Source organism: Lucilia sericata, unplaced genomic scaffold, assembly GCF_015586225.1.
Source record: "Lucilia sericata isolate MDLA Ls3-8-SP2 unplaced genomic scaffold, ASM1558622v1 Contig001083F_arrow, whole genome shotgun sequence".
Lineage (NCBI taxonomy): Eukaryota > Metazoa > Arthropoda > Insecta > Diptera > Calliphoridae > Lucilia > Lucilia sericata.
In genome coordinates, this window is record NW_023995058.1 from 97501 (window position 1) to 125000 (window position 27500).

At 32.1% G+C, this 27500-nt stretch overlaps 1 protein-coding gene across 2 annotated transcripts in view; it reads left to right on the forward strand.

Annotated features, from left to right (window-relative positions):
• LOC119609905 (sodium- and chloride-dependent glycine transporter 1) overlaps positions 1 to 27500 on the forward strand; it is a 129021-nt gene that overhangs the window by 83029 nt on the left and 18492 nt on the right. For both annotated transcript variants that reach the window (XM_037964935.1, XM_037964934.1), the window contains exons 2-4: positions 424 to 1145; positions 6681 to 7032; positions 7104 to 7382. In XM_037964935.1, coding sequence (XP_037820863.1) covers positions 6729 to 7032; positions 7104 to 7382 — 583 coding nt within the window. In that variant the 5' untranslated portion in view covers positions 424 to 1145; positions 6681 to 6728. The remainder of the gene's footprint in view (positions 1 to 423; positions 1146 to 6680; positions 7033 to 7103; positions 7383 to 27500) is intronic.

Sequence of the window (27500 nt, forward strand, 5' to 3'; positions counted from 1 at the left end):
TAATTATATTTCAACGCCTTTTGGGTACTCTAACTAATCCATGTGTGGACTATTGATTAGACTCTAGACAGTCCTATAGACTAGTTTATGAAATAGTCTATTGTCTAGCATATTATGAGCAAAAGTTTTTAAACCTCTCTTTTTATATCTAAAAAGATTTTACAATTTTAACATTAAAAATATTCACACAATGAAATTTATTATTAGAACTCTTTTTTTTAATTAAAATAATAAATATTCTTTATAAAAAATTGCTATTATATGAAAAATGTATTTAATGCATTCACATGTTTTCAATTAAAAAACGAAACTAATCAAATAATTTTATTACTTCTACACTAATACTGTATGTTTTCTATATAAATTTTAAATTTTCATGTGGAATTTATGTTTTTTTTTCCTTTATTTTTGTGTATTTTTCAGATTGATTGCAGTAAAAGGTCATCATCACCATCAACGTATGACAACAATATTCTGTTTATTTTTTCAATTTTATATGCACCAACAAAAACGACAACTATCAAATTAAAAAAAAAAAAAAAAAAAAAACATTTGAAATAAAAAAAAATCCTTCAATACCTGACAATGTCAATGATCACAACAATAACAATCCATGATGCTCTTTATATGTTAGACAAACAAAATATGAATAGAGATCCACATTCAGAAAAACAACAGTAACAACAAAAACACCTACAATTCTTGTGAAATACATCGTATGTCAAGTGTTTGTTTTTTTCCATTCTCGTAACTGCAACAATTTTGAAATAAAAATATAATTCTTTAACTAGTTTCTGCTTTATTTTCATTAATATTGTTTGTTTTTTTTTTTTAACTGCAAACAACTAAAAATCATACTTAATACTACTTTTTTATAAAAAAACAAAAAAAAACAACAACAAAACATCCTTAAAATAACAACACATATACAGTGAATGTGAGATCGATATGTGATATATGTACATATATCGTTAAAAACAGTGCAGTTATAGTTATTTATTAATAAATAAAATCTAACCTTAAAACTCTTTAAACAACATGGATAAGAAATCGAGCTCAACTTCAAAATCAAAACGAAATCAAAACAGAAAAAATTAAAACCCAATAAGGAATCGAGTACGCAATTGGATATTGATTTGTGGGAGGTAAGTGTACCGATATTTATTACTTGATATAAATATATGTTCATATAATAGACTTACTATAGATTGGACTATAGACTAGATTATAGACTAGACTTTAGACTAAACTATACACTAGACCATAGACTAGACTATAGACTAGATTATAGACTAGACTACAGACTAGACTATAGACTAGACTATATACTATACTGTAGACTTGACTATAGACTATACTGTAGACTTGGAGTATATACTAGACTATAGACTAGTTCAATTCTAATTCAGTTCCAGCTCCGTTCTAGTTCAGTTCAGTTCAGTTCAGTTCAGTTCTAGTTCAGTTGTTCTAGTTCAGTTCTAGTTCAGTTCTAGTTCAGTTCTAGTTCAGTTCTAGTTCAGTTCTCTAGTTCAGTTCTAGTTCAGTCTAGTTCAGTTCTAGTTCAGTTCTAGTCAGTTCTAGTTCAGTTCTAGTTCAGTTCTAGTTCAGTTCTAGTTTCAGTTCTAGTTCAGTTCTAGTTCAGTTCTAGTTCAGTTCTAGTTCAGTTCTAGTTCAGTTCTAGTTCAGTTCTAGTTCAGTTCTAGTTCAGTTCTAGTTCAGTTCTAGTTCAGTTCTAGTTCAGTTCTAGTTCAGTTCTAGTTCAGTTCTAGTTCATTCTAGTTCAGTTCTAGTTCAGTTCTAGTTCAGTTCTAGTTCAGTTCTAGTTCATTCTAGTTCAGTTCTAGTTCAGTTCTAGTTCAGTTCTAGTTCAGTTCTAGTTCAGTTCTAGTTCAGTTCTAGTTCAGTTCTAGTTCAGTTCTAGTTCAGTTCTAGTTCAGTTCTAGTTCAGTTCTAGTTCAGTTCTAGTTCAGTTCTAGTTCAGTTCTAGTGCAGTTCTAGTTCAGTTCTAGTTCAGTTCTAGTTCAGTTCTAGTTCAGTTCTAGTTCAGTTCTAGTTCAGTTCTAGTTCAGTTCAGTAGTCAGTCAGTTCTAGTTCAGTTCTAGTTCAGTTCTAGTTCAGTTCTAGTTCAGTTCTAGTTCAGTTCTAGTTCAGTTCTAGTTCAGTTCTAGTTCAGTTCTAGTTCAGTTCTAGTTCATGTTTCTAGTTCAGTTAGTCAGTTCGTAGTAGTTCTAGTTCAGTTCTGTTCAATTCCAGTTCAGTTCATCTAGTTCAGTTCTAGTCAGTTCTATTCAGTTCTAGTTCAGTTCTAGTTCAGTTCTAGTTCAGTTCTAGTTCAGTTCTAGTTCAGTTCTAGTTCAGTTCTAGTTCAGTTCTAGTCGTCTAGTTAGTTCTAGTTCAGTTCTAGTTCAGTTTATTCAGTCTAGTTCAGTTCTAGTTCAGTTCTAGGCATTCTAGTTCATTCTAGTTCAGTTCTAGTTCAGTTCTAGTTCAGTTCTAGTTCAGTTCTAGTTCAGTTCTAGTTCGTTCTAGTTCAGTTCTAGTTCAGTCTAGTTCAGTTCTAGTCAGTTCTAGTTCAGTTCTAGTTCAGTTCTAGTTCAGTTCTAGTTCAGTTCTAATTCATTTCTAGGTAAGTTCTAGTTCAGTTCTAGTTCAGTTCTAGTACAGTTCTAGTTCAGTTCTAGTTCAGTCTAGTTCAGTTCTAGTTCAGTTCTAGTTCAGTTCTAGTACAGTTCTAGTTCAGTTCTAGTTCAGTTCAAGTTCAGTTCTAGTTCAGTCAGTTCTAGTTCAGTTCAGTTCTAGTTCAGTTCTAGTTCAGTTCTAGTTCAGTTCTAGTTCAGTTCTAGTTCAGTTCTAGTTCAGTTCTAGTTCAGTTCTAGTTCAGTTCTAGTTCAGTTCTAGTTCAGTTCTAGTTCAGTTCTAGTTCAGTTCTAGTTCAGTTCTAGTTCAGTTCTAGTTCAGTTCTAGTTCAGTTCTAGTTCAGTTCTAGTTCAGTTCTAGTTCAGTTCTAGTTCAGTTCTAGTTCAGTTCTAGTACAGTTCTAGTTCAGTTCTAGTTCAGTTCGTTCAGTTCTAGTTCAGTTCTAGTTCAGTTCTAGTTCAGTTCTAGTTCAGTTCTAGTTCAGTTCTAGTTCTAGTTCAGTTCTAGTTCAGTTCTAGTTCAGTTCTAGTTCAGTTCTAGTTCAGTTCTAGTTCAGTTCTAGTTCAGTTCTAGTTCAGTTCTAGTTCAGTTCTAGTTCAGTTCTAGTTCAGTTCTAGTTCAGTTCTAGTTCAGTTCTAGTTCAGTTCTAGTTCAGTTCTAGTTCAGTTCTAGTTCAGTTCTAGTTCAGTTCTAGTTCAGTTCTAGTTCAGTTCTAGTTCAGTTCTAGTTCAGTTCTAGTTCAGTTCTAGTTCAGTTCTAGTTCAGTTCTAGTTCAGTTCTAGTTCAGTTCTAGTTCAGTTTAGTTCAGTTCTAGTTCAGTTCTAGTTCAGTTCTAGTTCAGTTCTAGTTCAGTTCTAGTTCAGTTCTAGTTCAGTTCTAGTTCAGTTCTAGTTCAGTTCTAGTTCAGTTCAGTTCTAGTTCAGTTCTAGTAGTTCAGTTCTAGTTCAGTTCTAGTTCAGTTCTAGTTCAGTTCTAGTCAGTTCTAGTTCAGTCTAGTTCGTAGTTCAGTCTAGTCAGTTCTAGTTCAGTTCTAGTTCAGTTCTAGTTCTGTTCTATTTAGAGAACAATTTTAAGGCAGAAATATTTTATTAATACGATTATTGTTTTTTTATTTTATAATTTATGATTAAATTAATATGCTAACACTTAAAACACGACCATGGCCTTCGCACAGACACAATTGTAGGTTACTGTATTCCATAATAACAGTGAAGAGCAAAACTATGTAAACAGAATTGCCAGATGATTTATTAATTGCACTTAATTTGTTTTTACTTTAATAAAAATTTGCTTACTACACTTTTGCCAGTCACTGTAGTTGGTAGTAGCTGGGTAACCTTGCTTTGATTATTTATACCAAAAATTGCCAACAATTGACGTTGACACTTTAATCTCTTTGTTAGTTGTCGTAACAGCAAACGTTCATGTTCTCTTGTAATTCATCCTGCCTTTTTATTTTCAACAGAATCATATGGAATTTTAGTGTAGTTAAGTAGGTCTGCTGACACTTTTTTGTGTCTATAGTAGGTCTATTATTTTATGTTTTTGTATTTTTCTTCTTTTTTGGGCTGAAGGTGGCGCAGGAGGCCATCTTAAATGCATATAAATCTTTGTCAGTTTTTGTAAGTTTTTTCATTTGAATGCTAGTTTTGTGGAAAAATATTATACACCACGTCAACAACAATTTGGCCAACAGCCAATTCAAACATTTGATATTTTATAACTAGAATTTTTTGGGCATTCTAATTTTTTGTTACAAAACTATTTAAAAGTTTTCCCTTATTATTTTTATATTTAAATAAAAAGCTAGAGGCAAAATTCATCACATATGGCAAGTTAATGTAGTTACCAGAGTTCAAAAATAAAAACATGATTATAAATTAAAAATAAAAAAAAATATTATGCAACAACTAGGGTTAACCAGAACTGAACTAGAATAGAACAGAACTAGAAAAGAACTAGAACAGATAAAATGAACTAGAACTGAAGTAGAACTGAACTAGAACTAGAACTAATAGAACTGAACTAGAACTGAACTAGAACTGAACTAGAACTGAACTAGAACTGAACTAGAACTGAACTAGAACTGAACTAGAACTGAACTAGAACTGAACTAGAACTGAACTATAACTGAACTAGAACTGAACTAGAACTGAACTAGAACTGAACTAGAACTGAACTAGAACTGAACTAGAACTGAACTAGAACTGAACTAGAACTGAACTAGAACTGAACTAGAACTAAACTAGAACTGAACTAGAACTGAACTAGAACTGAACTAGAACTGAACTAGAACTGAACTAGAACTGAATTAGAACTGAACTAGAACTAGAAACTAGAACTGAACTAGAACTGAACTAGAACTGAACTAGAACTGAACTAGAACTGAACTAGAACTGAACTAGAACTGAACTAGAACTGAACTAGAAGAACTGAACTAGAACTAATAGAACTGAACTAGAACTAGAACTGAACTAGAACTGAACCTAGAACTGAACTAGAACTGAACTAGAACTGAACTAGAACTGAACTAGAACTGAACTAGAACTGAACTAGAACTGAACTAGAACTGAACTAGAACTGAAGCTAGAACTGAACTAGAACTGAACTAGAACTGAACTAGAACTGAACTAGAACTGAACTAGAACTAAACTAGAACTGAACTAGAACTGAACTAGAAACTGAACTAGAACTGAACTGAAGTAGAACTGAACTAGAACTGAACTAGAATGACTAGAACTGAACTAGAACTGAACTAGAACTGAACTAGAACTGAACTAGAACAGAACTGAACTAGAACTGAACTAGAACTGAACTCGAATGAACTAGAACTGAACTAGAACTGAACTAGAACTGAACTAGAACTGAACTAGAACTGAACTAGAACTGAACTAGAACTGAATAGAACTGAACTAGAACTGAACTAGAACTGAACTAGAACTGAACTAGAACTGAACTAGAACTGAACTAGAACTGAACTAGAACTGAACTGAAGTAACGAACTAGAACTGAACTAGAAGCTAGAACTGAACTAGAACTGAACTAGAACTGAACTAGAACTGAACTAGAACTGAACTAGAACTGAACTAGAACTGAACTAGAACTGAACTAGAACTGAACTAGAAACTAGAACTAGAACTAGAACTGAACTAGAACTGAACTAGAACTGAACTAGAACTGAACTAGAACTGAACTAGAACTGAACTAGAACTGAACTAGAACTGAACTAGAACTGAACTAGAACTGAACTAGAACTGAACTAGAACTGAACTAGAACTGAACTAGAACTGAACTAGAACTGAACTAGAACTGAACTAGAACTGAACTAGAACTGAACTAGAACTGAACTAGAACTAGAACTGAACTAGAACGAACTAGAACTGAACTAGAACTGAACTAGAACTGAACTAGAACTGAACTAGAACTGAACTAGAACTGAACTAGACTGAACTAGAACTGAACTAGAACTAGAACTGAACTAGAACTGAACTAGAACTGAACTAGAACTGAACTAGAACTGAACTAGAACTGAACTAGAACTGAACTAGAACTGAACTAGAACTGAACTAGAACTGAACTAGAACTGAACTAGAACTGAACTAGAACTGAACTAGAACTAGAACTGAACTAGAACTAGAACTGAACTAGAACTGAACTAGAACTGAACTAGAACTGAACTAGAAATGAACTAGAACTGAACTAGAACTGAACTAGAACTGAACTAGAACTGAACTAGAACTGAACTAGAACTGAACTAGAACTGAACTAGAACTGAACTAGAACTGAACTAGAACTGAACTAGAACTGAACTAGAGCTGAACTACAACTGAACTAGAACTGAAGTAGTTCTGAACTAGAACAGTACAGAACAGAACACAACTAGAACTGAAACTAGAACTGAATAGATAATGAACTAGTCCACAGACTACTTCACAGGTTAGTTAATAGTACGTTCCATAGACTAGTTAATAGACTGGTCCACAGGCTATAAAATCAATTGTGACATAAATTATAAAACCATTTCCATTGTTTTGTATTAACAGCAAAATGAAGATCGTTTTACTTCCATTGAATTGCCAGCGGGACATAAAATGCCCTATAATAATGCACCACCACCAGCGCCTGCACCGCCCACTCCTAAACCCGCCAAAGTGGACAAACATACACCCAGCAAAGAGCAACAATTAAAATCCATACCAACAGTGGCCACATTGCGAGATGTTGATTCGCATGCCGCCCTAATAACACTCGATGTAACGGCACAGAGTGAAACCAATGAACCGGAAAGAGGCAATTGGACGGGACGTTTTGATTTCTTACTCTCGCTCTTAGGCTATTCGGTGGGTTTGGGTAATGTTTGGCGTTTTCCCTATTTGTGCTACAATAATGGAGGAGGTAAGTTCAAGGAGAAATACAAAAAAAAAACATCCAAAGATTTTGTTTTAATTTTACATTGTCTTTGCCAGGTGCATTTCTTATACCTTTTAGCATAATGCTGTGCATTGCTGGTCTTCCCCTAATGTTTATGGAATTATCATTTGGTCAATATGCCGCCTTGGGTCCTGTTGCCATCTACCAACGTTTTTGTCCATTACTTTGTGGTTTAGGCACTGGCATGATTATTGTTTCGGCCATTGTTATGCTCTATTATAATCTCATTATTGCCTGGACAATTTTCTATATGTTTGCCTCGTTTTGTACCGAGCTGCCGTGGCAAAATTGTGAAGAGGAGTGGAGTACAGAAAGTAAGTTGAAAAATCAAACATTTTTTTATTGTGATTATAATACTGTTTCAAATTGTTCAACTTGTTTGGAAATTGTAGAAATTTTAAAAAGATCCTGAACTAGAACAGAACTAGAACTGAACTAGAAATGAACTAAGAAATGAACTAATGACTAGACTGAACTAGAACTGAACTAGAACTGAACTAGACTGAACTAGAACTGAACTAGAACTGAACTAGAACTGAACTAGAACTGAACTAGAACTAGAACTGAACTAGAACTGAACTAGAAATGAACTAGAACTGAACTAGAACTGAACTAGAAATGAACTAGAACTGAACTAGAACTGAACTAGAACTGAACTAGAAATGAACTAGAAATGAACTAGAACTGAACTAGAACTGAACTAGAACTGAACTACAACAAACATTTTTTATTGTGATTATAATACTGTTTCAAATTGTTCAACTTGTTTGGAAATTGTAGAAATTTTAAAAAGATCCTGAACTAGAACAGAACTATAACTGAACTAGAAATGAACTAGTAATGAACTAGAACTGAACTAGAACTGAACTAGAGCTGAACTAGAACTGACCTAGAACTGAACTAGAAATGAACTAGAACTGAACTAGAACTGAACTAGAACTGAACTGATTAGAACTGAACTGAACTAGAACTGAACTAGAACTGAACTGAACTAGAACTGAACTAGAACTGAACTAGAACTGAACTAGAACTGAACTAGAACTGAACTAGAACTGAACTAGAACTGAACTAGAACTGAACTAGAACTGAACTAGAACTGAACTAGAACTGAACTAGAACTGAACTAGAACTGAACTAGAACTGAACTAGAAATGAACTAGAACTGAACTAGAACTGAACTAGAACTGAACTAGAACTGAACTAGAACTGAACTAGAACTGAACTAGAACTGAACTAGAACTGAACTAGAACTGAACTAGAACTGAACTAGAACTGAACTAGAACTGAACTAGAACTGAACTAGAACTGAACTAGAACTGAACTAGAACTGAACTAGAACTGAACTAGAACTGAACTAGAACTGAACTAGAACTGAACTAGAACTGAACTAGAACTGAACTAGAACTGAACTAGAACTGAACTAGAACTGAACTAGAACTGAACTAGAAACTGAACTAGAACTGAACTAGAAACTGAACTAGAACTGAACTAGAACTGAACTAGAACTGAACTAGAACTGACTAGAACTGAACTAGAACTGAACTAGAACTGAACTAGAACTGAACTAGAACTGAACTAGAACTGAACTAGAACTGAACTAGAACTGAACTAGAACTGAACTAGAACTGAACTAGAACTGAACTAGAACTGAACTAGAACTGAACTAGACCGAACTAGAACTGAACTGTAACTGAACCAGAACTGAACTAGAACTGAACTCGAACTGTACTAGAACTGAACTAGAATTTTTTATTAAATTTCTTATTTTCTTTAAGTTTAGCATGTTTATGCGTGCTTTTCATTATTTTAATTTCATTTAAATTTCTTTCAACTATCGATTAAACAAGAATGTCATTCAAACATTTTTTCTATATTTTTCATTTCCTTTATAAGTTATAACGGTAAAAAAAAATCTAAAAAATTGTTGTCGCTGTTCTATTGTAAAAATCATAATGTTTCCGTTTCGGTTTTTTTTTTGTTGTATTTTTCACAACCAACGGAAGTTTAAGATTATTGTTAGAAAAACATAAAGTTGTATTAAATCATAAATATTTCCGGTATTTGAGAAAAATAAAACGTTGGTTGGTGTGTGTTTAAATAGAGTATATGTGTGTAGGCATAAATTTCAATATTAAACACATACAGCCGCACAACATGAGAAAAATAATCTAGAGAATATTGAAATAAATGTTAAAATATGAAATAAATAGGGCTGAAAAAAAGTAAAACAACCTGGTGAAAAACCCACAAGTCATGACAGAAAAACAGACGAACACACCTTTAGATTTATGTAAAAAAAAACTGAAGAAAGAAATATATTATATGTTGAAAGAGGGTGGTGTGAGTGGTTGCTGCTACATGTAAGTGTGCAAAACTAAACGAAAAATTTAGAACATTTAAAGATTTATGGCGAAATTTCTTTTTAAACGGCTGTTAGCTTTTTCTGGTTCCTATTTTCTTATAAAATTTATGTTTGTTTAAATCAAGTTTGCTGCTTGACACCTTGGAGTATTCGCCTCCCATAGACAACACCCTGTGTATTTCAAGTCAACAATTTGATTTACTTTATTTTTTTATTTCTCTGTATTATTTGAGCATTTTAAATCACATTTCATTTTATTAAGATCATAATTTAGTGAATCTTTTATTGCGCAGTACACAGATATGAATGGAGCAGTTTGTTCAGTAGTCAAAAGATTATGCAATATGGAAGTCACTGAACTAATCATTAACCAAATACTGGACCAGTAACAATCCAATTAACGAACTAACTAACTACTAACTAACTAACTAACTAACTAACTAACTACTAACTAACTAACTAACTAACTAACTAACTAACTAACTAACTAACTAACTAACTAACTAACTAACTAACTAACTAACTAACTACTAACTAACTAACTAACTAACTAACTACCTACTAACTAACTAACTAACTAACTAACTAACTAACTAACTACTAACTAACTAACTAACTAACTAACTAACTAACTAACTAACTAACTAACTAACTACTAACTACTAACTAACTAACTAACTAACTACTAACTAACTAACTAACTATAACTAACTACTAACTAACTAACTAACTACTAACTAACTACTACTAACTAACTAACTACTAACTAACTAACTAACTAACTACTAACTACTAACTACTAACTACTAACTAACTAACTAACTACTAACTACTAACTAACTAACTAACTAACTAACTACTAACTAACTAACTAACTAACTACTAACTAAAACTAACTAACTAACTAACTACTAACTAACTAACTAACTAACTAACTACTACCTAACTACTACTAACTAACTACTAACTAACTAACTAACTAACTAACTAACTAACTAACTAACTACTAACTAACTAACTAACTAACTAACTAACTAACTAACTACCTCTAACTAACTAACTAACTAACTAACTACTAACTAACTAACTAACTAACTACTAACTACTACTAACTAACTAACTAACTACTACTACTAACTACTAACTACTACTAACTACTAACTACTAACTAACTACTAACTAACTAACTAACTACTAACTAACTAACTCTAACTACTAACTACTAACTAACTAACTAACTAACTACTAACTAACTAACTAACTATCTACTACTAACTAACTACTAACTAACTACTAACTACTAACTACTAACTAACTCTAACTAACTAACTACTAACTAACTAACTAACTAAAACTAACTACTAACTAACTAACTAACTAACTAACTAACTTAACTAACTAACTAACTACTAACTAACTAACTAACTACTAACTAACTACCTACTAACTAACTACTAACTACTAACTAACTAACTAACTAACTACTAACTAACTACTAACTAACTAACTAACTAACTAACTAACTAACTCTAACTAACTAACTACTAACTAACTAACTAACTACTAACTAACTACAACTAACTAACTAACTAACTAACTAACTACAACTAAATAACTAACTAACTAACTAACTAACTAACTAAATAACTAACTACTAACTTGACTAGACTATAGACTAGACTATAGACTAGACGAGACTATAGACTAGACTATAGACTAGACTATAGACTAGACTATAGACTAGACTATAGACTAGACTATAGACTGACTATAGACTAGACTTTAGACTAGACTATAGACTACACTATAGACTAGACTATAGACTAGACTATAGACTACACTATAGACTACACTATAGACTAGACTATAGACTACACTATAGACTAGACTATAGACTAGACTATAGAATAAACTATAGACTAGACTATAGACTAGACTATAGACTAACTATAGACTAGACTATAGACTAGACTATAGACTAGACTATAGACTAGACTATAGACTAGACTATAGACTAGACTATAGACTAGACTATAGACTAGACTATAAATAGACTATAGACTACACTATAGACTAGACTGTAGACTAGACTATAGAATAGACTATAGACTACACTATAGACTAGACTACAGACTAGACTATAGACTAGACTATAGACTAGACTATAGACTAGACTACAGACTAGACTATAGACTAGACTATAGACTAGACTATAGACTAGACCATAGACTAGACTATAGACGAGACTATAGACTAGACTATAGACTAGACTATAGACTACACTATAGACGAGACTATAGACTAGACTATAGACTAGACTATAGACTAGACTATAGACTAGACTATAGACTAGACTATAGACTAGACTATAGACTAGACTATAGACTAGACTATAGACTACACTATAGACTACACTATAGACTAGACTATAGACTAGACTATAGACTAGACTATAGACTAGACTATAGACTAGACTATAGACTAGACTATAGACTAGACTATAGACTAGACTATAGACTAGACTATAGACTACACTATAGACTAGACTATAGACTAGACTATAGACTAGACTATAGACTAGACTATAGACTAGACTATAGACTACACTATAGACTAGACTATAGACTAGACTATAGACTAGACTGTAGACTAGACTATAGACTAGACTATAGACTAGACTATAGACTAGACTATAGACTAGACTATAGACTAGACTATAGACTAGACTATAGACTAGACTATAGACTAGACTATAGACTAGACTATAGACTAGACTATAGACTAGACTATAGACGACTATAGACTAGACTATAGACTAGACTATAGACTAGACTATAGACTAGACTATAGACTAGACTATAGACTAGACTATAGACTAGACTATAGACTAGACTATAGCTAGACTATAGACTAGACTATAGACTAGACTTTAGACTAGACTATAGACTAGACTTAGACTAGACTTTAGACTAGACTATAGACTAGACCATAGACTAGACCATAGACTAGACTATAGACTAGACTATAGACTAGACTATAGACTAGACTATAGACTAGACTATAGACTAGACTATAGACTAGACTTAGACTAGACTATAGACTAGACTATAGACTAGACTATAGACTAGACTATAGACTAGACTATAGACTAGACTATAGACTAGACTATAGACTAGACTATAGACTAGACCATAGACTAGACTATAGACAGACTATAGACTAGACTATAGACTAGACTATAGACTACACTATAGACTAGACTATAGACTAGACTATAGACTAGACTATATACTAGACTATAGACTAGACTATAGACTAGACTATAGACTAGACTATAGACTACACTATAGACTAGACTATAGACTAGACTATAGACTACACTATAGACTAGACTAGACTATACACTATAGACTACACTATAGACTAGACTATAGACTAGACTATAGACTAGACTATAGACTAGACATAGACTAGACTATAGACTAGACTATAGACTAGACTATAGACTAGACTATAGACTAGACTATAGACTAGACTATAGACTAGACTATAGACTAGACTATAGACTAACTATAGACTAGACTATAGACTAGACTATAGACTATAGACTACTATAGACTAGACTTTAGACTAGACTATAGACTAGACTATAGACTAGACTATAGACTAGACTATAGACTAGACTTTAGACTAGACTATAGACTAGACTATAGACTAGACTATAGACTAGACTATAGACTAGACTATAGACTAGACTATAGACTAGACTATAGACTAGACTTTAGACTAGACTATAGACTAGACTTTAGACTAGACTATAGACTAGACTATAGACTAGACTATAGACTAGACTATAGACTAGACTATAGACTAGACTATAGACTAGACTATAGACTACTATAGACTAGACTATAGACTAGACTATAGACTAGACTATAGACTAGACTATAGACTAGACTATAGACTAGACTATAGACTAGACTATAGACTAGACTATAGACTAGACTATAGACTAGACTATAGACTAGACTATAGACTAGACTATAGACTAGACTATAGACTAGACTATAGACTAGACTATAGACTAGACTATAGACTAGACTATAGACTAGACTATAGACTAGACTATAGACTTGACTATAGACGACTATAGACTAGACTATAGACTAGACTATAGACTAGACTATACTAGACTATAGACTAGACTATAGACTAGACTGTAGACTAGACTATAGACGATAGACTAGACTATAGACTAGACTATAGACTAGACTATAGACTAGACTATAGACTAGACTATAGACTAGACTATAGACTAGACTATAGACTAGACTATAGACTAGACTATAGACTAGACTATAGACTAGACTATAGACTAGACTATAGACTAGACTATAGACTAGACTATAGACTAGACTATAGACTAGACTATAGGCTAGACTATATCTGGACTATAGATTAGTCTATAGTCTGGACTATAGACTAGACTATAGACTATAAACTAGACTATAGATTAGACTATTGACTAGACTATTGACTAGACTATAAGTATCAGATTCAGTCAAAATATTAAATAAGTCGCTGGACTTATCATTTAACCAAACACTGGACCAGTAACAATCCAGCTAACTAACTAATTGTTTAACTAACTAACGTAATATTCCGTTTTGGCCCAGTTTTGTCTTCCATAAATTATGCGGCTTTATTTAGTAACTGTAAAGCTTTAGTTGTGGGTGCTTATAAAGTCTTATTTGGACTTTAATCATAAACAAAATTTGACATCAATTAAAGGTCTTCAAGATTAGAAGTGGTCAAAGTTCGGCCTCACTGTGTTGAACTCCAATGTGGGATTGTTCTTTATTTTTAATTGTACATATTTGTTTACTAAGGTAACTCTACTTAAAGGTATTAAAAAATGCTAATTTTAAATTGGAAAAATTAAAACAAACAAAACCACATTAATATTCAAAAAATTGCAAAAAAAAAGTCCTAACTAGCATTTTAATAAATTCCCTAACAAAAAAAATATTTGTTTAAAATAAATATATGTTTTAAATATTATTAAAAAGGTTTTAAATACTTTAGTTAAACTATAGTTAGGACTCTTAACATTTATGTAATATTACCCAGCAGTTTTCAAAACCAAATTCTCTATTTTAATTACATATAAAAAAGTCTTTATTAATTACCCAATAACCTACTTGCAGGCTTTTAAAATGGCCAAGTGTAACCAGTAGAGGTAAACTGAAAGTTAAGAGTTCCCAACTGCTAACTTTAAAACGATTGGGTTTATTAATATATGTATGTATTTGTGTATAACAGCTTAAGCTATAGGCAAATATTTAAGGTCAAACCATTAAATAACCTTTATGGCTTAATAAATATATTTAAATTAAATAAAACAAACAAACACTCACAAACGGACCATAGCCTGTCACCCCCAACCAAGCCCTTTGGAAAAATTGTTTAACTCATTATATTTAATTTTATAAAAAAAATATCCCGTTTTCATTAACAGCAAATTAATTGAATTACCTACTCTGTCATAGTAATTGTTATTATTTTTCAAATTTTTTAAATAATAATGAGTTTTACTTAAATTTGGCAATTTAATCTGCTCGAAGCTTACAGTTTAGAGTTACCAAATTATGTTACATAATGCCATGACGCTAAGTTTTCCAAGAAAATGGCGGCATTGACTAATTTACTGTAATAAATGAAAAAGATGGAGGACATAACGCTAGGTGATTAAAATGGGAACATAATTAATACTTAGCTACAGATTTGGTTTGTTACTAAGGCTTATTTTAGCTATAAAAGTTTAGATTTAGATTAGATATCGAAACCTGCGGATGGGTTTTCTGGTTCCAAAAAATGGTTGAAATGATGGAATAGCGTCTGCGGCTTTGTAACAATTTTGATATTTTTTGTTTTTGTGTTTCATGGTTAATTTTCTCTTCTTCTTTCTTGGCATTCACAGAAAGATATTAAACACCAGGAATGGAAAATTAATGAAATGCAACAGTACTAACTCATAACCAACCCCTTTTCCGCTAAAGTAGACTATAGACTGGACTAGACTATAGATTAGCCTATAGACTAGCCTATATACTAGACTATAGACTAGACTATAGACTAGCCTATATACTAGACTATATACTAGACTATAGACTAGACTATAGACTAGACTATAGACTTGACTATAGACGAGACTATAGACGAGACTATAGACTAGACTATAGACTAAACTACAGACGAGACTATAGACGAGACTATAGACTAGAATAGACTAGACTATAGACTAGACTATAGACTAGACTATAGACTAGACTATAGATTAGACTATAGACTAGACTATAGACTAGACTATAGGCTAGACTATAGACTAGACTATAGACTAGACTATAGACTAGACTATAGACTAGACTATAGACTAGACTATAGACTAGACTATAGACTAGACTATAGACTAGACTATAGACTAGACTATAGACTAGACTAGACTATAGACTAGACTGGACTATAGACTTGACTAGACTATAGACTAGACTAGACTATAGACTAGACTATAGACTAGACTATAGACCTAGACTAGACTATAGACTAGACTGACTAGACTATAGACTAGACTATAGACTATATTATAGACTAGACTATAGACTAGACTATAGACTAGACTATAGACTAGACTATAGGTTAGACTATAGACTAGACTATAGACTAGACCATAGAGTAGACTATACATTAGACTATAGACTAGACTGTAGACCAGACTTAGACTATAGACTACACTATAGACTAGACTAGACTATAGACTAGAATATAGACTAGACTATAGACTAGACTATAGACTAGACTATAGACTAGACTATAGACTAGACTATAGACTAGACTATAGACTAGACTATAGACTAGACTATAGACTAGACTATAGACTAGACTATAGACTAGACTATAGACTAGACTATAGACTAGACTATAGACTAGACTATAGACTAGACTATAGACTAGACTATAGACTAGACTATAGACTAGACTATAGACTAGACTATAGACTAGACTATAGACTAGACTATAGACTAGACTATAGACTAGACTATAGACTAGACTATAGACTAGACTATAGACTAGACTATAGACTAGACTATAGACTAGAACTATAGACTAGACTATAGACTAGACTATAGAGACTAGACTAATAGACTAGACTATAGACTAGACTATAGACTAGACTATAGACTAGACTATAGACTAGACTATAGACTAACTATAGACCTAGACTATAGACTAGACTATAGACTAGACTATAGACTAGGACTATAGACTAGACTAGACTATAGACTAGACTATAGACTAGACTATAGACTAGACTATAGACTAGACTATAGACTAGACTATAGACTAGACTATAGACTAACTATAGACTAGACTATAGAACTAAACTATAGACTAGACTATAGACTAGACTATAGACTAGACTATAGACTAGACTATAGACTAGACTATAGACTAGACTATAGACTAGACTATAGACTAGACTATAGACTAGACTATAGACTAGACTATAGACTAGACTATAGACTAGACTATAGACTAGACTATAGACTAGACTATAGACTAGACTATAGACTAGACTATAGACTAGACTATAGACTAGACTATAGACTAACTATAGACTAGACTAATAGACTAGACTAGACTATAGACTAGACTATAGACTAGACTATAGACTAGACTATAGACTAGACTATAGACTAGACTATAGACTAGACTATAGACTAGACTATAGAGACTATAGACTAGACTATAGACTAGACTATAGACTAGACTATAGACTAGACTATAGACTAGACTATAGACTAGACTATAGACTAGACTATAGACTAGACTATAGACTAGACTATAGACTAGACTATAGACTAGACTATAGACTAGACTATAGACTAGACTATAGACTAGACTATAGACTAGACTATAGACTAGACTATAGACTAGACTATAGACTAGACTATAGACTAGACTATAGACTAGACTATAGACTAGACTATAGACTAGACTATAGACTAGACTATAGACTAGACTATAGACTAGACTATAGACTAGACTATAGACTAGACTATAGACTAGACTATAGACTAGACTATAGACTAGACTATAGACTAGACTATAGACGAGACTATAGACTAGACTATAGACTAGACTATAGACTAGACTATAGACTAGACTATAGACTATATACTAGACTATAGACTAGACTATAGACTAGACTATAGACTAGACTATAGACTAGACTATAGACTAGACTATAGACTAGACTATAGACTAGACTATAGACTAGACTATAGACTAGACTATAGACTAGACTATAGACTAGACTATAGACTAGACTATAGACTAGACTATAGACTAGACTATAGACTAGACTATAGACTAGACTATAGACTAGACTATAGACTAGACTATAGACTAGACTATAGACTAGACTATAGACTAGACTATAGACTAGACTAGACTATAGACTAGGCTATAGACTAGACTATAGACTAGACTATAGACTAGACTATGGACTAGACTATAGACTAGACTATAGACTAGACTATAGACTAGACTATAGACTAGACTATAGACTAGACTATAGACTAGACTATAGACTAGACTATAGACTAGACTATAGACTAGACTATAGACTAGACTATAGACTAGACTATAGACTAGACTATAGACTAGACTATAGACTAGACTATAGACTAGACTATAGACTAGACTATAGACTAGACTATAGACTAGACTATAGACTAGACTATAGACTAGACTATAGACTAGACTATAGACTAGACTATAGACTAGACTATAGACTAGACTATAGGTTAGACTATAGACTAGACTATAGACTAGACCATAGAGTAGACTATACATTAGACTATAGACTAGACTGTAGACCAGACTATAGACTATAGACTACACTATAGACTAGACTAGACTATAGACTAGAATATAGACTAGACTATACTAGACTAGACTATAGACTAGACTATAGACTAGACTATAGACTAGACTATAGACTAGTACTATAGACTAGACTATAGACTAGACTATAGACTATACTATAGACTAGACTATAGACTAGACTATAGACTAGACTATAGACTAGACTATAGACTAGACTATAGACTAGACTATAGACTAGACTATAGACTAGACTATAGACTAGACTATAGACTAGACTATAGACTAGACTATAGACTAGACTATAGACTAGACTATAGACTAGACTATAGACTAGACTATAGACTAGACTATAGACTAGACTATAGACTAGACTATAGACTAGACTATAGACTAGACTATAGACTAGACTATAGACTAGACTATAGACTAGACTATAGACTAGACTATAGACTAGACTATAGACTAGACTATAGACTAGACTATAGACTAGACTATAGACTAGACTATAGACTAGACTATAGACTAGACTAGACTATAGACTAGGCTATAGACTAGACTATGGACTAGACTATAGACTAGACTATAGACTAGACTATAGACTAGACTATAGACTAGACTATAGACTAGACTATAGACTAGACTATAGACTAGACTATAGACTAGACTATAGACTAGACTAGACTAGACTAGACTAGACTATAGACTAGACTATAGACTAGACTATAGACTAGACTATAGACTAGACTATAGACTAGACTATAGACTAGACTATAGACTAGACTATAGACTAGACTATAGACTAGACTATAGACTAGACTATAGACTAGACTATAGACTAGACTATAGACTAGACTATAGACTAGACTATAGACTAGACTAGACTAGACTATAGACTATACTAGACTAGACTATAGACTAGACTATAGACTAGACTATAGACTAGACTATAGACTAGACTATAGACTAAGAGACTAGACTATACTAGACTATAGACTATAGACTAGACTATAGACTACTAGACTATAGACTAGACTATAGACTAGACTAGACTAGACTAGACTAGACTATAGACTAGACTATAGACTAGACTATAGACTAGACTATAGACTGGACTATAGACTAGATTAGACTAAAGACTAGACTGTATACTAGACTGGCATCAGCTATAGTCAATATTTATCTCTAATTGTAGGTCTTTATAAAATCATAAACTAAGCTTTAATCTTGGAAAATTAGAAAGTTCTAGTTCAGCTTCAATTGTATTTCTTAATAATGTTCTAGTTTGGCTGCAGTCATAGCACAAATTAAGCTTGAATCGTATATAGCTTTATAAAATCAAAGTTTAGCTTAAATTTTATTTCCTTTCTTGTCATGTCAAGTCTGATTAGAGACTTGTATTTCAAAAACGTTAACGTCTTTAATCTTAAGAGATTATAAAACTAATTTCCAATTCAAAACATCAATCTCTTAAGTAATTAATGTCTTTATAGCTTTTATCTTTATGCCTTCAATCAGGCAACAATCTTTTCCGATTTTTTTCTTTTACTTTGATACGTTCTCATTAATTAAACTAAACCAATAATTAAATATTTATTTAACTTTCATTTAACAAAACCTAAATCGATAATATTTATTTACAACTGGTTAAATATGACTTTGATGTCTTAAATAACAGTTTGTAAGGTGGAACGCAAAGATTGCGCTGTATCTATAGGGAGGTAATCTCTAGATTTTATCGTCCTTTTAAAGCTAAAGAAAAAGAGGGGAGCAAAAAGTAAAATTAATTCCCATTTTAACATGTATTAGTGTGTGTTTGTGTAATGTATTTTTTCTTATTGTAGACAAACCAAATAAACTTAAATACCTCCTTCCTTAAGAGTATAATTCTAGGAATCTTAGAAATGTAATGTCAAGATACGTGTTTAAATAAAGTACATACATACATACATCCATACAAAAACAAATACCTCAAGTATGTAACAGAACAAAAATATTCTATACACAAATAGTGCAAAATGAAAATACTGTGTTCACATTAAAGCATTTTAAGTTTTCAAAATAAAAAAAAACAAAATGTTTTTGAAAAAAATCGCAATATTTAAGGGAAAAGTTTGTTTTTGAAAAAAGTTCTAAACGTTTTAACTAAAACGTAATTTTTGCTATTACATACTCTACATTTCATATGTACAAACATATACTATGTACAGTTGTTAGTGTGAACAGTAGTAACATTTTAACCCATACACGTGTCCTTTGCTCATAGGAACAATTCAAGATTTCACTACAACAATACATAAAAAAGAAAAGGTTAAATTTGTTTGTCTGTTAACTGATTTTCTTTTCAACGTTTTCATTTTGCTTTGTATTCTAGCTGCTAGGCAAAGGACCTTATTTAGCTGGAAAGTATAAGAACTCTACTACTATATGTATTAGGAGGATCCAAGGGAATTGTAGAGCTATTCTAGCTTTAACCCTAGATCATTGTAAAGTCTTTGTTTGGCTTCAATCGCTAGTCTATAGTCTAGTCTATAGTCTACTCTATAGTCTAGTCTATAGTCTACTCTATAGACTCTATAGATTATAGACTAGACTATAGACTAGACTATAGACTAGACTATAGACTAGACTATAGACTAGACTATAGACTAGACTATAGACTAGACTATAGACTAGACTATAGACTAGACTATAGACTAGACTATAGACTAGACTATAGACTAGACTATAGACTATAGATATTGTCTATAGTCTAGTCTATAGTCTAGTCTATAGTCTAGTCTATAGTCTAGTCTATAGTCTAGTCTATAGTCTAGTCTATAGTCTAGTCTATAGTCTAGTCTATAGTCTAGTCTATAGTCTAGTCTATAGTCTAGTCTATAGTCTAGTCTATAGTCTAGTCTATAGTCTAGTCTATAGTCTAGTCTATAGTCTAGTCTATAGTCTAGTCTATAGTCTAGTCTAGTCTAGTCTAGTCGTCTAGTCTATAGTCTAGTCTATAGTCTAGTCTATAGTCTAGTCTATAGTCTAGTCTATAGTCTAGTCTATAGTCTAGTCTATAGTCTAGTCTATAGTCTAGTCTATAGTCTAGTCTATAGTCTAGTCTATAGTCTAGTCTATAGTCTAGTCTATAGTCTAGTCTATAGTCTAGTCTATAGTCTAGTCTATAGTCTAGTCTATAGTCTAGTCTATAGTCTAGTCTATAGTCTAGTCTATAGTCTAGTCTATAGTCTAGTCTATAGTCTATTCTATAGTCTATTCTATAGTCTAGTCTATAGTCTAGTCTATAGTCTAGTCTATAGTCTAGTCTATAGTCTAGTCTATAGTCTAGTCTATAGTCTAGTCTATAGTCTAGTCTATAGTCTAGTCTATAGTCTAGTCTATAGTCTAGTCTATAGTCTAGTCTATAGTCTAGTCTATAGTCTAGTCTATAGTCTAGTCTATAGTCTAGTCTATAGTCTAGTCTATAGTCTAGTCTATAGTCTAGTCTATAGTCTAGTCTATAGTCTAGTCTATAGTCTAGTCTATAGTCTAGTCTATAGTCTAGTCTATAGTCTAGTCTATAGTCTAGTCTATAGTCTATTTATAGTCTAGTCTATGTCTAGTCTATAGTCTAGTCTATAGTCTAGTCTATAGTCTAGTCTATAGTCTATCTAGTCTATAGTCGTCTATAGTCTAGTCTATAGTCTAGTCTATAGTCTAGTCTATAGTCTAGTCTATAGTCTAGTCTATAGTCTAGTCTATAGTCTAGTCTATAGTCTAGTCTATAGTCTAGTCTATAGTCTAGTCTATAGTCTAGTCTATAGTCTAGTCTATAGTCTAGTCTATAGTCTAGTCTATAGTCTAGTCTATAGTCTAGTCTATAGTCTAGTCTATAGTCTAGTCTATAGTCTAGTCTATAGTCTAGTCTATAGTCTAGTCTATAGTCTAGTCTATAGTCTAGTCTATAGTCTAGTCTATAGTCTAGTCTATAGTCTAGTCTATAGTCTAGTCTATAGTCTAGTCTAGTAGTCTAGTCTAGTCTAGTCTATAGTCTAGTCTATAGTCTAGTCTCTATAGTCTAGTCTATAGTCTATCTAGTCTATAGTCTAGTCTATAGTCTAGTCTATAGTCTAGTCTATAGTCTAGTCTATAGTCTAGTCTATAGTCTAGTCTATAGTCTATCTAGTCTATAGTCTAGTCTATAGTCTAGTCTATAGTCTAGTCTATAGTCTAGTCTATAGTCTAGTCTATAGTCTAGTCTATAGTCTAGTCTATAGTCTAGTCTATAGTCTAGTCTATAGTCTAGTCTATAGTCTAGTCTATAGTCTAGTCTATAGTCTAGTCTATAGTCTAGTCTATAGTCTAGTCTATAGTCTAGTCTATAGTCTAGTCTATAGTCTAGTCTATAGTCTAGTCTATAGTCTAGTCTATAGTCTAGTCTATAGTCTAGTCTATAGTCTATCTATAGTCTAGTCTATAGTCTAGTCTATAGTCTAGTCTATAGTCTAGTCTATAGTCTAGTCTATAGTCTAGTCTATAGTCTAGTCTATAGTCTAGTCTATAGTCTAGTCTATCTATAGTCTAGTCTATAGTCTAGTCATAGTCTAGTCTATAGTCTAGTCTATAGTCTAGTCTATAGTCTAGTCTATAGTCTAGTCTATAGTCTAGACTATAGTCTAGTCTATAGTCTAGTCTATAGTCTAGTCTATAGTCTAGTCTATAGTCTAGTCTATAGTCTAGTCTATAGTCTAGTCTATAGTCTAGTCTATAGTCTAGTATATAGTCTAGTCTATAGTCTAGTCTATAGTCTAGTCTATAGTCTAGTCTATAGTCTAGTCTATAGTCTAGTCTATAGTCTAGTCTATAGTCTAGTCTATAGACTAGTCTATAGTCTAGTCTAGTCTAGACTATAGTCTAGTCTATAGTCTAGTCTATAGTCTAGACTATAGTCTAGTCTATAGTCTAGTCTATAGTCTAGTCTATAGTCTAGTCTATAGTCTAGTCTATAGTCTAGTCTATAGTCTAGTCTATAGTCTAGTCTATAGTCTAGTCTATAGTCTAGTCTATAGTCTAGTATATAGTCTAGTCTATAGTCTATAGTCGTCTATAGTCTAGTCTATAGTCTAGTCTATAGTCTAGTCTAGTCTAGTCATAGTCTAGTCTATAGTCTAGTCTATAGTCTAGTCTATAGTCTAGTCTATAGTCTAGTCTAGTCGTCTATAGTCTAGTCTATAGTCTAGTCTATAGTCTAGTCTATAGTCTAGTCTATAGTCTAGTCTATAGTCCGGTCTATAGTATAGTCTAGTCTATAGTCTAGTCTATAGTCTAGTCTATAGTCTAGTCTATAGTCTAGTCTATAGTCTAGTCTATAGTCTGTCTATAGTCTAGTCTATAGTCTAGTCTATAGTCTAGTCTATATTCTAGTCTATCGTCTAATCATAGTCTAGTCTATAGTCTAGTCTATAGTCTAGTCTATAGTCTAGTCTATAGTCTAGTCTATAGTCTAGTCTATAGTCTAGTCTATAGTCTAATCTATAGTCTAATCTATAGTCTAGTCTATAGTCTAGTCTATAGTCTAGTCTATAGTCTAGTCTATAGTCTAGTCTATAGTCTAGTCTATAGTCTAGTCTATAGTCTAGTCTATAGTCTAGTCTATAGTCTAGTCTATAGTCTAGTCTATAGTTTAGTCTATAGTCTAGTCTATAGTTTAGTCTATAGTCTAGTCTTTAGTCTAGTCTATAGTCTAGTCTATAGTCTAGTCTATAGTCTAGTCTAGTCTATAGTCTAGTCTAGTCTATAGTCTAGTCTATAGTTTAGTCTATAGTCTAGTCTATAGTTTAGTGTATAGTCTAGTGTATAGTCTAGTGTATAGTCTAGTGTATAGTCTAGTCTATAGTCTAGTCTATAGTCTAGTCTATACTCTAGTCTATACTGTAGTCTATAGTCTAGTCTATAGTCTAGTCTATAGTTTAGTCTATAGTCTAGTCTTTAGTCTAGTCTATAGTCTAGTCTATAGTATAGTCTATAGTCTCGTCTATATTATAGGCTATAGTCTACTCTATAGTATGGTCTATAGTATAGTCTATAGTGTAGTCTATAGTCTAGTCTATAGTCTAGTCTAGTCTATAGTCTAGTCTAATGCCGTAATCCTTGATCTCTATAAAGACACAGTACGGACTCATTCGTAGTCTTGTTAGTTTTAGTTTTAACAACATTTAAATGAGAAATTCTCTAAGACTTAAGGAACTCCTTATGAATACAAACCCCCTAATGTATACTACACCAAAAATGTACTTATATAAGTTTGGCTGTGTTTACAAACCAATACTTACACACATAAAATGCTGAACAAAAACAAACAAAAAAGTGTTTCCTTCCTTAAACGTAAAAGAAATAAAAAATAATAAATAAGATAATGATATACACTCTGTCTGTCAAACGCACTCAAAAAGAGAGAGACTGACAAACAGACAGACAGACAGATACACGCACATAATAGACAATGAAAATAAAAGGAAAATTTACTCATATACACACATATGTACATATATACATAAGTATATAAAATAGCATTTTCTTTTGTCAAAACCTAAGTGTGTAATTGTATTGGTTTTCCAAGCGGAATGAGAGAGGAGTTTTCTCTTATTTAAAGCATCAAATTGAATTGCTCTAAAGCTAAGTCAGCATTTTGTTAAGAATATTTAGGAAAGTAGAGGAAATTGTTCCAAAATTAAAGAGGAGGTTTTCGTTTGGAAAGATAAAATTAAAAAAAAAAGTAAATAATCTAGAGGGGCCACTTACTATTGTTCTTAAATTAGTTTTTACCAAAGTTTAGTTTAGGCAAACGTCAGACTATTTGACTACTCTCTTAATGTTATAAATAATTTGACAAGCTACTTGTTTCAAGTGAAGTATTATTTTAAACTTATTTTTCCTCTTGCTAAATATCTGTAAAAAGGAAATAGTTCCTAAATAGTACCAAAAAAGTTGTATTACCTATATCATATAACCCACCATTAAACTTAGTCAAAAACATATACTTGAGTTGTTTTATTGCAAAATTCATGACTAGAAAATTATAGTACTTGTATCTTTATCATCAGCTTCTCCTTCTCCTCCTCCTACATAATATCTTCTACCCTACTCTCGCTAAAAGCTTTAGCTATAAGCTTCAGTATTGAAAGTAATATAAAATTGTCTGTAGATAAAGAACAGAAGAAATTAACTGATGGCATGTATGAAGAGCGCATGGAATGAGAATGTATAAGAAAAGAAAAAGAAAAGACTTGATTATGATTGTGATTGATATGAATAAGACATATCCACAGACTTTAGCACAAAATACCCGGCAGTTTTCGAAGGTAAGACTATATCCAAATGGTATTTAGCACTTTGAAAAATAACATAGAATCAATTAGTCAATAGTTTAGTCATTTGACTAGTCAGTAGACTCGTCAGTAGCCTAGTCAGTAAATTTGTTAATAGTCTAGTCAATAGTCCAGCGAAAGACTAGTCCCTAGACTATTTAATAGACTAGTAAATAGACTGGTCGATAGACTTGTCATTAGTCATTGGACTAAACAATAGACTAGTCACTAGATAAGTCAATGGTATAGTCAATAGACTAGTCTATGATCTAATCAATGGTCTAGTCAAAAGGTTAGTCAATGGTCTAGTCAATATATTAGTCACTAGACTAGTCACTGGTCTAATCACTAGACTAGTCAATAGACAAGTTAATAGATTAGTCAATGGTATTGTCACTAGAATACTGAAATGACTAGTCTCTAGTCTGGTCACTAGACTAGTCAATAGACTAGTGAATAGACTAGTCACTAGTCTATTCACTAGACTTGTCAATAGAATAGTCACTAGTCCATGCACTAGACTAGTCAATAGACTAGTCACTAGAATAATCAATCGACTTTTTACTAGACAATAGACTAGTTATTGAACTAGTCTCTAGAATAGTCTATTAACTAGTCTATTGACTAGTCTATTGAGTAATCTAGTGATTTGTATATAGACTAGTCACTAGACTAGTCAATAGACTAGTTAATAGACTAGTCAATGGTCTAGTCACTAAAATAGTCAATAGACTACTCTATCGACTAGTCTAGTGACTATATACAATAGACTAGTCACTAAACTAGACAATATGCAAATCACTAGATTACTAAATAGACTAGTCACTAGACTAGTCAATAGACTAATCGCTAGACTAGTCACTAGAATAATCAATCGTCTTTTTACTAGACAATAGACTAGTTATTAAACTAGTCACTAGAATAGTCTATAGACCAGTGACTAGACTTTTTACTACACTAGTTACAGGACTAGTTACTATACTAGTCAGTAGTCAAGGTACTAGGCTTGTAACTACACTAGTTACTAGACTATTCATTAGACTAGTTACTGGACTAGTCACAAGACTAGTAACTAAACTAGTCACTAAACTAGTTACTAAACTAGTCACTAGCCTAGTTACTAAACTAATTGCTACACTAGTCAATAGAATAAACCTTAGATTATTTATTAAACAAGTCCATAGACTACTCCATTAAATGGTTCATAGGCTTGCCAATAGTTTATTCAAATACTACATCCCAGAATTACCGGATTTTGAATCAGCTTGTATGTTTGAGAGCATATATATATTTGTTAATATTTTATTATAATGTCTACCATAAAAATGTCATTGAAATATCTAATCATTTGACATTGTGTATATTCAGCAAGTCTCTTCTCTATATTTTATGTATGTAAATTTCTACATAAGTATGTATGTATGCATAGCTCTTGACAATATCCAAAATATGTAGACAGATAAATAGTTTGTGATAAGGATTTTCTTTTATGCTCCACAACAATACATAATTGAACTTTGTGGAACTATGTATATAACACAAAGAAGTTATATGTGGTTTCCTCCTTTTTATTTTTCTTATTTTGAACTCAGTTTTTCCATATTATTTCTTTAAAATGTTAAAAAGTTTTTAATATATTTGTAATAGTATTTAATTTTGAATAAAACCAAGCATCATTTATGGAAATCGCTTGGAAATTAAAAGTGTTATTAGGATTTCACTTTGGAGAAATTATTCAATAATGGAATTCTAGAAATGTTAAATAGTTTGTAAAT